Raw genomic sequence first — 17,785 nt, 5'->3', positions numbered from 1 at the left:
GGCAAAGCCCAATGAGGCATTCACTTATTTTTCAGAAGAAACCTGGCCAGAAATGATAGCTCAACAAAGCAGGCCATCATTTCAACATTTATAGCAGTAGGGGTGGGATTATTCCTTACCCCCCCACTCCTCCCCACCATCCACCGTTATGAATTGTCATGAACTGGGTTAAAATCTTAATTCAAGAATCTAGATGTATGTTTTACATTATGGTGAATGGTAATGGCCCCTGTTGTCATAAAGCGAACCCGATGCATACGGCAGCGTATAAATGCCTACGCTATGAGTAGCATATTATAAATGTCTGTATACGTGTCATTACGTGTTTGCCATGAGTGTGCGTGAATTAACACCCATGAAAACGAGACGTTCCATCTGAAGCTCATTGTCCAGGTGGAATGTTTTAATGAATACATGAATATTTAATATGCCAAGTGGTAAACATTGATTCTCACACGCGCGTTTCATTGCGTGCTAGCCCTCGGCAAGGTAAGGTAAAAGTTAAACGGTAAAAAAACAAGACTACCTTTATCTTACCTTTTACCTTACCACAATACAATTGCTCTACCCTTCCTTTTACCCTTTTGCAGGTAAGGTAAAAGGTAAAAAGCAACGAGCCTACCTTTACCCTACCTTTTACCCTTATCCCATACAAATTACCCGATTACAGGGAAATTACTGGGGTACAACACATGAATAAGGTTTATAACGATAAATGCTAGGTAGAGCGCTTTATACATATAGAATACTCTCAAATCGGGCGTTGAGGCTGTCGACGACATCGTCCTCCATAACCACCTCGTCCCAGTCATCTTGGTCGATGGCGATCTCATCAACAGCCTGATCAAGTTCGTCATTGCCATCGTCCTCGGACGAACGACAGGCAATAAGATCCTGCGCCGCTCCGGCCGAGTTAGACGGAACCTTCAGGCAGCCGACGCCGACGTCCCGAGCTCGCTGCCTGGGGCGAGCACGTTGTGCCTCTTGAGGTGGGCTTTCCACCCTGACGCGTTCGTGTGGGTGGAAAACCTCTTCCCTTGCTGTACATAGGGATTACCCTCCATCCAATCGTGCGTGTGCTCCCACGGTAACGCATGCCGCTGCCTCTTTCGATTGCTGTTCGCAGCAACCCCAAAAATGCCGTTGCTGGCATCATCGTCCTCTATTACCTCTATCTCAAGGACGTGGACCGTCTCCATCTGGTCCGACATCAATTATTGCAATTTAAAATGGAGGCCACGGACTGCGCCACGGAGCTTTTAGCGGTAAACAAGGTACCGTATTTACCGGGTAATTATTCGCGCTACCTTTACCCTACCGGGTAATTCTTCTGAGCTACCTTTATCCTACCCTTTACCTTACCCCTTGGCATGTCGAAACTTTTACCCTTCACCTTTATCCTTTTACCCGGTAAAAAAGGTAATTTACCTTACCTTGCCGAGGCCTATTGCGTGCATAGCGAGCTTACCACATCAATATAAATCGATGAATCGATGCATCGTTCCACCCGTAGCTTCTTGGTTAAGCCTTCCCATTATCGTCCCATTAGCTGCTGCTGAGAGCAAACTAATGTCTGAGTGGTGCATTACAAGTAGCAAGCCGGTGACCTATATCCCCGTAGTCGAGATGAAAGTGGGGCGTGCGGGGTGACCTAAGCTTGCAACGTACACTTTGCCACGATGCCAAAAAAAAGAACTTCCTTTAAGGGAATAAATCACTGACTTCTCATCACTGACTTGAGATTAAAAGGCTCGGAATGTATCATTTTTCCTATGCAAGCAATACCTGCACCCTAATGGAAAGTTATATCAGTAATATTTAAAAATAGTTTTTTTTTTAAACACGCTTTAATGAAATGTACCGTACGAGTAATGGCAGAACTCCACGACTCCAGGAAGTGGCCCCGAGGCTTGCCATAACGTAAGGGACCATGTTGATTTACAGCCAACGTCAGTTGAGCGTGGACAATTAGACCCAAGGCGAAACATAACATATAAAAAAGATGGTTTAAACATTTTTTTTAAAATGATAGAATATAGTATTGTCATCAGTATGACATAAGTATACGAAGTTTGCAGTCGATACCACATTGGGAAGCGGGTTAAAATTGAGTTACAAGATTTCAGGATTCGACAACAACAACAGACAGAGTGAGTTAATAGAAAGCGTGTAATAAAAAGCTCAGTGCCGTAATTGCGTACAAATGCATACCTGTCAACCCATATAGTTTACCCATATTCTTCTACAGGGAAATTGACTTTTCAAGTTCATACAGCGTGCAGCCGTTTAAATACGGCCAAACACATTTTTTGTCTATTTGTTTGTGTGTCTCACTTTTGATGGGACTTTGTAGGATGAACTTCGAGATTTATAAAGGCACGGGGTGACTAATAAGGTCTGAATTGGTCTGTAATAAGGTAGGTGCACAAGGTATGCAAGAGCAAGAGCAAGCTTGAGTATCTGCCGCTCCGTTTGGGCTTTTATATCCTCGCTGGCTCAGTGATGTTGTTCTTGTCGAAGTTCTGAGCCAGCCCAGCTCACATTTCTGGCTTTGAATCCTCGTTGAGCCACCCATAATTAATCCAGGGTTTTCTTCAGAGTGGAAACAAGCTTATGGTATCTGTGGGACCTGTTTTTGCCAATATCAAAATGATGAAATAATAAGTGTAGGTATGGTGTTGACTGTTATGTTAGCCGACTCTCTGTGTTGTATTGCATTATATTTCTAAGTTTACTCGGTTTGTTTTCTCATTCATTCGTACCTGATGACGATTGCTTGTGTTGCAATCGAAACGTCGTATTCTATGACTTAATTTATTTTCTTTCTACGTGACTTTACCAAAAGAACCAAAAAGTAATAAGTATAGGCTTTACCCCCTTTCTGGAAATAACACAGGAGGTGTGAAGATGTTCAAAAACCAAATGGTCACCGATGGCAAGGCATCAAGTCTGCGTTGGCCACACAGTACTTGTGGCAAAACATGAAAACAAACATGCTCCGATATTATTTGCATTACATTTGAAACTTATTGGCCAACACCCAGAGACAGCCTTCTTAATCATCCTTGTCTCACCAGTGTTGGACTAGAGAACACCAAAAGGCGAAACAGCACAGTAAAACCTTGGATTGCGAGCATAATTCGTTCCGGAAACGTGCTTGTAATCCAGAGCACTCGTGTATCAGTTGTGATCACGTGACGCTCGGCAGGCAAAGCGTAGACACGTATTACTTGTATTGCAAGACCTCGCTCGTTTATCAAATTTATATTATTTAAAATTTTTGCTCGTCTTGCAAAACACTCGCAGACCAAGTTACTCGCAATCCAAGGTTTTACTGTACAAAGGTATACTCTTTGGTTATTTCGGTAAAGTCACGTAGGTATAAAATAAATCAAATCACGACGTTTCGGGCGCAACACAAGCGTCCGTCATAAGCTGGGACAACCACAGCAAGAAACAATTGCTGAAGTGGGCAATTTATTTCATTTTATACCCACGTGACTTTACCGAAAGAACCAAAGAGTATGGATCCCTGCAGTCACGAAAACTTCAAATCTCGTACAAAGGTAATGCAAATATCAAAACATTGATAGTTCGGGTTGAGCAGTTGTTGAGCAGTTGTATCTACGGGACCTTTTTTATTTAATCAAACTTGTGTTGTTAGCCAGGTCACCAGTGACTACGTTATCCAAACATGGAACCGTTTATTAATGTGATTTGAGGTCACTCCTGCAAATGAGACTCATCCTGGTCTCTTGAGTTCTTGGCTGGCTAATAAAGATAAACTTGTAGCGTGGCTGTCGAGTTCTTGATGTAGTTTTTGTTGCGAAATTGTGCCTTGATTATACTCGTGCAACAATTGATCGTATGAATCTAGTTATTTATTGAAATAAAGAAAATCTCGTTCGCTGCCGCCACAATAACGGCACTTTTAATAGGATTTTTTTTTAAGACTTCACACACACACACACATCTGTCTTTTAATTTTGTATCTTTAAAGGTGTCTTTAAAAATTCATGCCACTCGCGCACCTGTGCTTTGATCACATGCGCCGGTGTAAATGCTGCCAGTGTCTCGTTTCTAAGTGTATCTGCATTAAAATTAATATGGCAGATTTAAATTACTGCTTTTTTAGAGATAAAGCGTTGTATTTTGATAATAATCATCAGTATTTAACTTATTTTTTCTTTTGAAGTAGAAATATTTATATTTCGATTATGATTTGCTATCTTTTTTATTTCGCTTATCTGTTCTTGTTCATTGTTAAGTTATTTTACTATGACTTGTTGCTGATGTCGGGGAAGCGGTGGTTTTGTTTTTGCTTATAGAAACCCGATATTTAAGAGCCTATTGGCTCACAGGGTAATTCAAAATAAATTTAACTGAACTGGAGTGAGCTTGACGCGGGATAACGTGACAATTTGGACATCCCGTCACCTTGCCTTACGTCCCATTGGGGATGAAGAGGAGTAAGTAAGTAGTGACCATCCCCACAGCGGATTATGATTTCCGTCTAGTGACCTGCCCTAACGGTCAACGACCCCCTCTGCTCCCGCGTGGGTGTTTTAGCGGTCGCTCTGTACAGCCCTCTCCGCTGTGTTCTTGGTTTGTATTCACAGCGTTGTTCGGCAACAAAAAATATAGTTCCTGAATAATCTCCCGGAAGGTGGAGCGAGAAACGTTGGACGTCATTCCGAACAACACGCCGTACAAACCGCCAACACGTTGGAGAGCTGGAAGATAGATGGAATAGATTTTTTTTTGCAGGAAGGGACCAATAAAGTGTTCGGCTCTATTTTTGATGCTACATAGTACAGATCTGAGTTACACATCGTGGTTACGTAAGTCGCGATGCAAACAGCGAGTATCGGTACGTGCTTCACACAAGTCACAGCAATAGGGAACCAGTCGAAAACGTAAAAAAATACAAAGCATGACTAAATAATTTTACGAGCAACAGTAAAAGAAAGGATTTTTATTTTCCCTTTCACAAAGCGAATAGAATCGGTCACGTTTTATTAATGCACAACTGACCATGATGTCCCTTCTCACAGGCGACCGAGACCATCTTCCGGATGTGCGTGACCCGCGGATACGTGACGCCCGTCAGGCACGGAGAGGTAACGGAGCGGCGGTGCGTGACGTTCCCCACCACACGGCTCGGCTGAGCCCAGCTCTGCAGACAAGGGCGTTGAGTCCATTTGGTCATTCACCTTTGCTGCGGTGGCAAGATGTTATCTCCCTCACCTGGTATGCAGGAGGTCGTGGGTTCGATCCCAATCCTGACGCCTGTATATTTGTAGTTTGCATATTCTCCCCGTGGTCACATGGATTTTTCTCCGGGTCCTCTGATTTTCCCCTCCACATTTAGGATCAATATCCATTTAGAGTATTTGGCTGCTATAAATTTTGCACATGATAGGCCACTTCGTTCATCTATTATTTGGGCAAAGGTCATTTCTATAAAAGAGCTAATAGCGTAGTGGGCTTTTTCTGGTATAATAAAAATGTAAAACATAGTACTGTCGGCATCTATATTTGTAGCATGCGTTTGTAACAACATGCAACATTGTCTTGAAGTCTTGAGTGATTTTGATCATTAATTGGTATAGTTTTTCATGATGACTCATGTGGTTAGCATTAACTAGAGTCGTACATTTTAAACACATTCCTGCGGAGGGAGCTGGTAGGAACGTTGGGTTGCTCGGTCAATGGCCAGGGTCAACGGCGGCGTGGTGTATTCCGCAAATATGCCCGACTGTGAGGGCGGGCACAAGCCGGCGTGAGTAGGTTAAACGTTGAGTTTTATAAGGGCACCACGGGGTGACCAGCCCCTCCTCACCCAGCCCCACCCCTCCCACCCCCCACCCAGCCCCACCCTCCCCACCCAGCCCCACCCTGCCCACCCAGCCCCTCCCCACCCTCCCCACCCAGCCTCTCCCTCCCCACCCAGCCCTTCCCTGCACGACGGACGGACGGACACAATAATCCCCTCCCCTGTGTAACCAGGAGGTTCCTACCAGTACAACAATGTTACCTCGATAGTACGGTACAAATACCCGGGTCTTACAAACACGACATAGTTTTTTGTCATTCAAACATTATCCACGGGTACATGTGTACAGTATTCACAGTACTGTACAGTGTACTGTACCGTGAATTTGGATGTTTGGCTCCACTTACGGTTGTTATACGCGGGGTTTCGCCGATGTAACGCGATCGTTGTGTGGAGGCAGCAATCCACATGGGAGAATGCATTCCTGCAGCTACGCTCGTTACAAACGAGGGATCACGGTTCGTAATGATGGCTGAATACCGTATCATCGATACTCATTAGGCAATATTAATCACCATCCTCATCATCGTACTTCGTCTGCACCGTACGTAGCCAACCGCGCTAATCGGCGGTGCGGGGGAAGAACAAACTTAAAACAAAAATCAGTTTCCAAAGAAATTAGTTTTCGATGTCAATCCACTGTTGTACCGAGGCCTCCCCAAACCGATGCCATCTTTCACAATCCTGTGATGCAACAACCCGCCTAGCAACACCTGCGGTATTATTCATCTGCCGTGCTACTGCGCATCACGTATGGATTTCAAGCTCGCCTTGTGTCATGACTGCACACACTTGCATGCAGGTCACGCTCACAGTGACACTTCCCAATGTAATGGCTGTTCATTGTTTGCTCACAGGTCCTGCTGTTTTGTATCACGGCGTCCCTCTACATGTACCTGTTCAGGTGGGTTCACACACACACACACTCGTGCTCTGTTGACCATTCTCTTCAGGACGCTGCTTATAATGCATAAGGCTTATGACATGAGTACCTGTGGCCAAATAACCCTTAAATGCGTTGGATGGCATCTCGACGCTACGCAGTGTTCGGCTCGTACTCAGATGGGCGACTTGCAGGGAGCACCATGCTCGGGCTGTGAGGTGGCCACGAGATAGCAGTGGCTACGTGAACCGTGACCGTTGAGTGTTATACCCCCTCTTGCACGTGGGTTTTCTCCAGGCTCTCCCTGCGTTTCCTACAATCTGACAACGCTCGTTCGTGAATTTGGTCCAAATGAAAGAGAGTCGCGAGACAGTGAGGCCTTTCCTGGGTTTCTGGCTTCTGTGGCAGCTGCTGGCTGTGTCACGACACTGAGTCAACATTGCTTAGATCCTGGCATGGAATCGAGGTTTTGGTGAAAATTGATTATTCCTGGTTCTCGTGTGATATGGTCCGTTTCACAATGACGGCAGATGGACATAAATTTCAGTTTTTCCTTTATCTCAGCGTAGCCATCCTTTGAGAGGTGATATTTTGTAACTTTGCAGCTGAGGTTTTGTTGTTGTAATATAAGTAATGCCTACAGTTTGAGACGAAAAATAAGAATTCTCAAGTGGATGATGCTTATTTATTTATTTTTCTACCGAGATTGATAGTTCTCGTAATTCCTGAGCTACTTCCACGCACAGAAAGTGTCATGTGCTGTTAGCGAAATGCCCGCCAGAAATAAAACCGGTAAAGGTCATAAATCCACACCCGTCTTCTGCATAAGCGTCCGTCAATCCTTCAGAGAGACACGTGCACACACACACAAGACAAAGACCACCTGTATAGCCTTTTAATCGACCATAGGGGCAAGTGCTTTTTGCGTGCAACTATGAAGGCCGGTACGGCACACGAGGGGGTGGGTGACCAGCACCACACCTGGCCGCCTTTGTCTCCCCTATTGGCGATGTTTGCTCCACATTGCAACTCGCGCCGTGGGGTAGTGCGGTGCGCTAACCGCTACGGACGCGCGCACGCACAATGCGCCGACTCTTCCCGTTTGTTTTGGAGGGCGCAGCGCGCTCGTGATTGTGAGAAAAAAAAAACGATTCACCACTCGCTTTTGAAGTCGTCAAAGAACCCTGTCGGGTTTGTGGCCTCCGAGGATAATCACCTCTGGGGCCCGACTTAGATTTCAAGCCTGGCTTGACCACGCCGTTTGTGCCAAAAGTGTTTGGATTAAGTTTCCTCTGTTGTGGAAACCGCCCCCCCTTCCCTCCCGCCCCACCACGTACCCACCGATAAAATGAAACAACAAAGGCTACTTGGATTTTTTTTTACGTAGCATTCATTCTAGACGTGTATTTGAAATGGAAGCCATTATCGAGGAGAGCCTTAATTATTCTTCGAGTTTTCTTTAAGGACGACCCGTGCTAGCTTTAATAGGCCAGTGCCTGTTCAAGGGAAGACATGAAACGCAAACAAATAGCTCTTGTAGACGCAGACCCCCGTGCACCCCTCCGCCGCTTTCAGCGCTACAGACCACTCCATCCCTGAGTGGCCCCCACAGCCTTCCAGGTGTCTCCTGCGCAACGCTCTCCCGGTTCCGCTCTTACCCCTCAAGCCGCTGCTGCTATGTATCCACACAAGGACCGTCCCCTTCCCAGAAGCCCACGTGCTTCCATCCTTCGCTCCCCCCCCCTCCCCTGCTCTCCCCAATATATATCCTCCTGCTTGGTAAAGTCGTGTGCTGTTTTAAAGTCGACCGTATATGACGCCAAAATCTGTCCATTCTTGCATCCTGCCTTGATTTTGTCTCAATTCGGATCGGTTCCAAAATCCTCCAGGTGAAGGCTGCTAACGCTGAATTACTCCCGCTAAGCTCTCGGTAAAGACTCCGGTTTGAGCTCGCACCTCCTATAAACTCTTAACATCACACTGGCAAGAGAGCGTGCAAGCGGAAACTCGGAGTTGTCATTGATCAAGAGCTCTCGTTCTCTCCCAGGTTGTGCTATAAAGCAATTACATCCCCAGAGTTGCCCAGACAGGGCACCCAAACGTAATTTTGTAAGCATTTTGGACAGTACAGGACACTGCATAGGTACGTACGTACAGGATGATTGTGTTTTTTTGGGAGGTTCATCTACCTACAAATGTATTTTCAATGCGCAATACAGCATTGATTTACCTAGCTTTTAAATGGGACCGCGTCTAAAGATGCTGTAAGGATATTATGGGTGTATTTATTTTGCGTCAGAGACAGGCATAGGTCTCTGTGAGCTTGTGGGGTTTCTACGCGCCACATTGGCGAGATGGTAACTACCTCGCCTGGTTTACAGGAGGTCGTGGGTTCGATCCCGACCCTGTCGCCTGCATATTTGGAGTTTACATGCTCTCCCCCTGGTTGTGTGGATTTTTCTCCGGGTTTTCCCCTCCACATTTAGAAATATACATTTAGACAAGCTACTTCTGAAAAAGAGCTCTTTAGCTCATTGGACCTTACCTGGTAAAGTAAAAAATAGTTTGGTTTTGATTTACGCAAGACTGCGGGTTTCTGTGTTCGTTGTTGAAAATCACCACGTGAATTTACATTGCGTCTAAATGCACCTCCATCTCTAAGATGATGCTCAGAAATGGCAGCCATCTTGATTTTGTAGACGCTCATCGCCTTGATGCCTGTGCCGCCCCTGCCGGGGCACCACGGATGGGTGCCAGTGGGCTTCAAGTGCACTTCGGTTAGACTCGTCCACGAAGGCTTCACATGCCTGCCTGATCCACCAACCCTTTGGCGGTCGGGGGTTGACTGCAGGAGTTGCGCGAGCTAGCAGAGGGAAGGAAGCGATGGCGAGGTGTGGTGACGTCAACGGCAATGGCGTTGTCTTCTGACACACACGCGTGATTGATTGCATCTTGCTTTACAATTGTATAGCCCTCTGTTAATCCAATGCTGGATGAATGCATCACCGTGCCATTGTTGGTCATGGGCGTTGTTTGGCCGTACTTCTGCATGCTGGTCGAGAGGGGGTTGATGAATGTTAGCCATAGCGGGGAAACGAACTCGGGTCACCGGGTTCTCAACACAGTGCGAATCCCCTCCCTGCCACCGCTGACACACGTGATTTTTAATTGCCATACTGTAATGGTCAGCACACTCCACTCACGTGTTCCATTCCATCTCTAGGGGCGCCAGTTGAAGCGACGGTGCAAGTTTGTCAAATCTCTCCCCACACCTCCTCAGCCAGCAGCTACGAAATGGGTGCACCGCAGGCAATCGTTTGGTTGCACGTGCGCGCGGTGAGGAAAAGTGTACGTACACCCACCTCTTCCAAGACGTCTCTGTCGATGTGGAAGAGTAGGCCAATACCTTCTAGAGTTCGATCTAGCGGGGGGGGGGGGGGGAGAGGCCCCTTCCACCAACAGTGGTGTGAGCTAGCCATTCGCAGGGCTGCGCCACACTTTGACAGAAAAAAAACAAGGAAAAAGGTTGGAGGACTGCCCTTAAGTTGGACACGCTCATGACTCAGAGCGGCTCGTCGGCAGTCTATCATGGGCTGGTGGGAAGAGAGAGACAGAGCTTACCCCTAGCTGGGCCGCACAGCTTGTCTCTCCCAGTGTCGTTCTCATCTCCACACGCACATCGCTCTTTCGTCTCATTGGAACATGAGAATTAAGTGTTAACTTCCTGTAAAATGGGCATGAAATTCCACTGATGTAACTGGGAAAGTTTTTTGGCCTTCCATCGTTATTTTTTTGGGGGGGGGGGGGATAGATATCTTTTCCCACCACATTCCGCTGTCAGAAGACATCTGTGAAAATAATTCCCCATTTTTTCGCCTGTGTTTTGCATTAAGGCGGCGTACGATATAAAGCCCACTCATCTAACCCGTGTAACCGAAAGCGTGGCTGGCCATGTTTACAGTAGGGGGGGGGTGGCGATGATTGCTGTGTACATTACAATTGAGCAATTTGCTCGTGATTTTTTTTCGTTCAAAATTGGACGTTTAGGCCATGACGCTGTCACGCAGTGGGCTGCTCTCACAAATTATGTCACGGGGATCATTAAAGTCCACTGTGAAGCAAGCAGACGGGGCACCTATTTTTACGTTTCACACACCTGCAGTATTAACCAGGGTGTCCGCTGGATTCGAACCGTGAACCTCTGCAACAGTGTACGTTGAACTTCTTTCGCACCATATCTAGCTAATCGGAGGTGCGGGGGATGGACGACAAACTCGACGTAAAAAAGCATTTCTAAAGAAATTCGTTTTCAATGTCAATCCACTGCTGTACAGACGCCTCCGCAAGCCGCTGCCATCTTTGACAATCCTGTGATGTAAGAACAAGTGGCGAATGTGCCACTGCTAGGCCGTGTCGCCCGCCTGGTGAGGAGTTGCTCACCGTTAGGCTGGCATCACTGAGATCCTGGAGATCCTGGGTCCGCATTCAGGTTTTGCCAAAATTATCAAATTCTAGATTTGTAGCTTTCGTGACTGCAAGGATTCATACTCTTTGGTTTTTTCAGTAAAGTCACGTAGGTAAACAATAGAATAAAATTAATGAAAACAATTAAATTAAATCACGATGTTTCGGGCGCAACGCAAGCGTCCGTCATCAGGTGGGAAAGCATGGCCTGGTGCTGATGCAAACTGTTTTAAAGGTGACTTTACCGACAAAAACCAAAGAGTAAAGATTCTCAAAGTGGATTCTCAAGCGTGTAGTGAAGTGATAGTCTCGGCCCAGCAACCAATGGCCTCCACACACACACAAAATAATCACAATTGGCTTTCGCTTAACTTTGCAAAAACATTCCAGCCCTGATAATTATATGATTCTGCGACGTCACATTTTGCTGGCCGTCCACTAGCAGCCCACAGAACTCTTACCGTTTCAAATGGATATTTGGTCTCATGACACGATACCTATCGACAACAGCACCATTGGAATAAAAATGAGCAAAAAATCAATCTTGAAATCCCCAAAAGTGTGGCTTTTCTTCCTGTATATGCAGCCAGAATTTATTTTTTCATTCGAGAAACACATTTCTTTACTACAAATGCATCCCTGTGTGGCATTCCTAAGAGAGCTTCAGCACACATCGCTTCATTAAACCAGCTATCAATGTTGGGGAGCGGTGGAATGTTTGCAGCATAATAAATCATCTATCTGGTTCATCATCTGTTTTATTTTTCCATTGTTGCCGTCTGCAGTGGATGGAATTGCTTTCATAAATGTGCTCAGCTGGTTTTTTTTTTGGCTCCGGTTAGTCTGTGACCTCCGGAGATTTTGAGTCTCGATGGTCCGTACAGATATTTAACTTTGGACGAGAATTCACCGGCAGTGTTGTGCCCGCGCGTCGCTCAAGCCTCGTGTGCGCCAGAGCTTCGTGTAAGCACATGCGGCCTGTTGCGTGCACTGTTTTTGGGTTGAGATATGATCCAGAACAGTTTTTATATTATGATCATCATTGACAGCGTTATAAGTTCCGCCAACTTTATGTCGCCAAGAGCTGACTGGAATAATGCGTGATGGGATACATATGATGAATATGTTTTTAAAAAACGTGGATTTTTAAAAAAAAACGGGGGTTTGGCCCGATGGGTAACTTGCTGATCCGCCCCTTACTGGACATCCGTGAAAGAGAGCTTCAGACCTCATCGAATTCCTCCTCCAGTCTAAATAAAGATTCTGATTCTAGTACAATTAATTGAGTTTTCTCGATTACTTAAGTCAAAACGTTTGGCTTGCCATTTCTTGCGACATGCACGCGGTGCCCCGTTTTAGGTCTCTGGTGGTCAGAAGTAGCTGCGATGCTTGGGGAGACGCTGCATGTGTGACGCGAGTTCGTTCTGCCCAGATTCACGCGTTCCAGAGTGAGTGACTGACAATGAGAAGGTTGTGAGTGCAAATCCTACTTGGGGTTTGACTCATCCCCATAACCCCCCCCCCCCCCCCCCAGGGCCGATAAAATTTGCACCAATTTGTGGGGGAATTGAACAGCAGTTGTTCATTTGTGAGACTCACCCCTTCCAGAGGAACGTGGACATTGGACGTTATGACGTCATGACAGCGTGTGATGTCATAATGTCCACATGATATCACAGACAAGAGGTAAAGAATAGCGGTCGCCTTCAGGCGTTATGACGTCATCACAGCGTGTGACGTCATAACGTCCACATGATATCACATAGACAAGAAGTACAGAATAGCGGTGGACTACAGGCGTTATGACGTGATCACAGCGTGTGACGTCATAACGTCCACATGATATCACAGACAAGAGGTGTAGAATAGCGGTGGACTACAGGCGTTATGACGTCATCACAGCGTGTGACGTCATAACGTCCACATATCAGACGAGGTGTAGAATAGTGGTCGCCTTCAGGCGTTATGACGTCATGACGGCGTGTGACGTCATAACGTCCACATGATATCACATAGACAAGAGGTGTAGAATAGTGGTGACCAAGGCCATAATGTAATACAATACACTAGTAGACATTATTGCAAAAAATAAATAAAAAGTCCATCCCATGTGTTAGTAGTTTTTTTTATATTTTAGGCAGGAAATGAGTTTTCAAATTTAGATATTTTTCTGGGGGGGGACCCCCAGACCCCCTGGAAGATTTGGTCCCCCCCAATGTTGACTCCATGGCTACGGCCTTGGTGGTGACCTACAGGGTTTGTGACGTCACGACAGCACGTGGCGTCTCCACGTTATAGCACATCGTGCAGAGTGTGAAGTGTTGCATCTCTTGACTTGCACTGGCTTCGGAGGAATAGGTTTAAGCACGCAGTTCAAACAATGGCGTATTGTCCCGTGTGTAATGGTCAGCACACTGGACTCAGTCCAGTGGTTGCCGGTTCAATTTCATTCCCTGGCACGCCAGTTGGAACAATGATGCAAGTCTCAAATCCTCCCCCCCCACACCTCTGTCCACGCAGCAGCAGTGTTAACGGGTTCACCACGGTGGCGAGATGTTAACTACCTCACCTGGTATACAGGAGGTCGTGGGTTCGATCCCGACCCTGTGATGCCTGTTGCATGTTTGGTGTTTGCATGATCTCCCTGTGATCACGTGGATTTTTCTCCGGGTCCTCCAATTTTTCACTCCACATTTAAAAGCGCGCGTTTAGAGTCTTTGGCTTCAGTACAATACCACGTGATGAATCGCTTAATTGAGCAATAATTTTTGGCCACTTCTGAAAAAGAACGTTATAGCTCAGGGGGGCTTACCTGGTAAAAAAAAAATAGTTTTAGTTTAAATCAGCATGTGGCATGTGGTGGGCTAAAGCGCCGGTAACTCCCACCTCTTCCAAGATTCCGTGCCAGCGTGAGCCAAATTCCCTCCCGGAGCGGCTCTCTTGAGTTCGTTGTAGTGGGAGGGCCCCTTCTGCCAGCATGTGGCGCGAACGAGCAATTGCAGGGCTGCGCCGTTGCCGTTTTTTTTTTCTCCTTCTCAACACCACAATCAACCCCGATCGTTTCTGCGGGGCATTTTCAGCTAAGCGTTCAGCCGCACCTCTACACCTCAAAGAGATGCTCCACTGCTGTAACGGTGGAATGCGCCCTAAACACATTCGAGTCCTTTTCCACCTGCCCTCTTGAGACTCAAGAGGGCCCCCCCCCGCTCGGTTTGATCTCTGCAGAGTGGCAGGTGTCGCCGCTAATGGAGCCAAGCGTTCGCTCCGCGCCGGCTCCGACTCAAACAGGAGCAGGGGGGTGGGGAGAGTGGTTGGGAAAAAAAAGAAACGTTTTGGAGTTTCTCCTTTGGAGGAGGAGTAGCTTTGTTGTTTGTCCCAGAAAGCCACTTTACCGAGCGAGCTCGGCGAAGCTGTGCTCTCGTTCCGTGCCTGCTCATGCAGAAGCGAATTTTCGCGTCTTGATCTATGTGTGTGTGACATTGATACATTATTTATCACAGACGATGGAATGATTATGTGTGATGTAAATACATTTATAATGTACCTATTAGCTTGATTTGAAGCTTTCGTGACTGCAGGAATCCATACTCTTTGGTTCTTTCGGTAAAGTCAAGTAGTTATTTTGTTTTATTTTATTTTATACCTACGTGACTTTACCGAAAGAACCAAAGAGTACCTATTAGCTTGTTAATTGTGTAAACATAAACATAGTTGAGACCTAGTGCCCCTCGGACCAAGCCTGCCTCGCCTGGTTTCCCTGCCCGTGTCCTCACACATCCCCAGATAAAAAATCGGGAGTGAGTCCAGGGTAGGCCTAAGTCACTTGTCTTCATCATCGTCATCAACAACCACGATCTATCCACTGCTGGATGAATACCAATATGCTGCATCTGATTTGCGTTTGTTGCCATATCCCAAGCATGCACGTCTTCATGCCTTTATTATCTCCGCCATGCTTTATCCACTGGTGTATGAAAAACATAATGATGTACTCAAACTTTGTGCATGTTCTCTGATGCAGGTGTTCCTCTTTCTGCCTCATTCTAATTCCAATTTGGAACCTCTGAATGCCTCTGTACACTTTCCATTCCTTACACACTTTCCATTTCGTCATTAATGTCCATGTTTCTGATTTCATGCATCATGATTGCGAGGTGATATGCACTGTTTCATAAGAAGATAGAAACAGTAGAGTCGATTAGCCCCGTGCGGTTTATCCAAGTTGTGGATTAACCGCGCACCTGAGATTTTGACATAAATTAATAAATTTTGATTTCAAGCTTTCGTGACTGCATGAATCCATACTAATTATTTAGTCTACCTACGTGACTTTACCGAAGAGATGGGATCAACACATTTCAATATGGCTTAAAGTCTCCCCAGAATGCATTGCGCATCCGATTTGGATAACTTACCCGGCAACATGAGGGCATATTTGACTTTGGTAGCTTTGTGCATTGTACAAATTTGATGCTGAGCCGCAGACACTTGTTGGCACAAACATGTGTCCAGGATGCAGAGCGATATGGGCTTATGCCCAGATTGAAATCAAAAGTGTGACGTGGCCAGGTGGCTGAGAGGTCAGAGCGTGCTGACTTGGCACCGCCAGTTCACCAAGGTTGCAAGATTTTAACTACCTCACCTGGTATACAGGAGGTCTTGGGTTCGATCCCGACCGTGACGCCTGCTGCAGTTTGCATGTTCTCCCTGTGGTCGCATGAATTTTTTTCCGGGTCCTCCTGTTTTCCCTCTACATTTAGACACATGCGTTTTTAAGTATTTGGCTGCTATACATTTCAACGTGATCATTTGTGGGAGACAGGTCGCTTCTGAAAAAGTGTTACATAGCTCAGTGGGATTTACCCTGGTAAAATAATGTTTTGTTTAGTTTTAAATAAATAGAGATCCTGGGTTCAAATCCAGGCAGCCGCCAGCGATTAAAAGCGGTTGCTTAAGTGTAGAGAGTTGATTATCTCTGCACGGTCACCAGCACAAAAATACCCCATTCACATGAAAGTTGATTCTGCAAATAATTTGGCTAAATTCGAGCTCCGAAAAATGTCAATGTCGCTTTGACTGTCGGGCAACGAACATTGGGACGTATTGGCGGTTACACCGGTGCAGTGTAACACACCGGTCCTCATAAAACAGTCCGTAATTTCAATTTGAACTGACGTTCGTCTTCCGACTGGTTCGACGTGACGAGAACTGATTTTGACGCACCACCACCCCGCAAGATTTTCTGACCGGGGTTGCGAATTGCGGGAAAATAAATAATAATTGTAAACATTTAGCTATTTTTTTTTATACCGCCAATACATTTATTTTCCCTTATGGGTGGGCAGGGCAGGTGGGAAAGTGCTGCCCTCTATGGTGCGGACCAGCGGCCATCACGGAAGCAGACTCCGTGATGTCCGCTTCCACCGGCCGTTCTCCGACAGATGAACGGTTTGCACTGCCGCGCGAAACATCCAAAATGCGTGGTATTCCATCGGCGCAGCGCCAATAGCGCACGACCCCGGGGGGTTAAATTCTGCGCGTAAAAATTACAAAAGAAACGTGAGGAACAGAAATCCCGAGGGTCACAGGCGGGCGCCGATTCGGTGACAGAGACACCACCACGGTGGCGAGCGCCATCAAACTCGTCGCGCGGTGTCCAACGAGCCTCGCAGCCGACGGCACGCTTTGATAATAATGATAATCATAGTGCCCCGCAGTAGCGCGAAAGATCAGAGATGTCGGGGGGGTGTTACCGGCACGCGCCCTGTCGTGTAAAACATGCTCGGCGCCCACAAGGGGTTTCTTCCCCCTGCGCCGGTTGCGACGCGGTTTCGGATTCCGATTTCAAAGCGATGTCTCCCGGTGGTTTTGGCCTGACGCTGGGCGACAGTCAGCGCCGTAGCGCCGTGATGTTTGACGGCTTCATTAGCACTCTGTAAACGACGAGAACAAACTTTTGTCATGAATAATCTGGCTTATTTTTGTTCCTGGTTAAGTATCAAATTATTTTTTTTATCCTACTAACTGTTAAACTAAAAACTATTTTTTAATTTTACCAGGTAAGGCCCATTGAGCTGTACAGCTCTTTTTCAGAAGTGACCTGGCCACAATTGATAGCTCATTGAAGTGGTTATCATGTGAAAATGTATTGCAACCAAATACTCTAAATGCATGTTTCTTAATATGGAGGGAAAAACCAGAGGACCCGGAGAAAAATCCGCACAACCACAGAAAGAGAGACACCGCAAACTCCGTGGGTATGGAACCCACGACCTGTATACCAGGCGAGGTAGTTAACATCTCAATTAGACTTGAGCGAGCAGCTTGAGATTTTAGTCTCCCGCCACCCTGTGTGTGTTTATGTGTATCAGCACTTTCCCTCTTGTAGCCCATGTATAGTGTCTCAAGTTGCCGTTGTATTTAGGTGCTATATACATGTCTATCAACATTGTTATCGCGTGTGGCTCAGAACTAGCCTGCCCGGTGGCTCGGCCGTAGAGCAAGCGGCTCGCAGTCGGAAGGTCACGAGTTCAATTCCTAGTTTGGGGTTCACTTTGCTCATCATAGCCTGAACCGTGCCAACCGTGCTAAATCAGAGGTCC

The 17,785-nt window shown here is 46.4% G+C and overlaps 1 protein-coding gene across 1 annotated transcript in view; it reads left to right on the top strand.

Moving 5' to 3' along the window:
- The window catches only part of TMEM135 (transmembrane protein 135), a 57,973-nt gene that overhangs the window by 17,764 nt on the left and 22,424 nt on the right, over window positions 1-17,785 (top strand). Inside the window, exons 5-6 of the mRNA XM_078616360.1 lie at window positions 5,055-5,120; window positions 6,694-6,740. Of these exons, the coding sequence (XP_078472486.1) occupies window positions 5,055-5,120; window positions 6,694-6,740 (113 nt within the window). The remainder of the gene's footprint in view (window positions 1-5,054; window positions 5,121-6,693; window positions 6,741-17,785) is intronic.

The sequence above is a fragment of the Lampetra planeri genome, chromosome 50 (genome assembly GCF_965212315.1).
Source record: "Lampetra planeri chromosome 50, kcLamPlan1.2.h2, whole genome shotgun sequence".
NCBI classification, from domain to species: Eukaryota; Metazoa; Chordata; class Hyperoartia; order Petromyzontiformes; family Petromyzontidae; genus Lampetra; species Lampetra planeri.
This window is presented reverse-complemented; position numbering and strand designations above follow the sequence as displayed.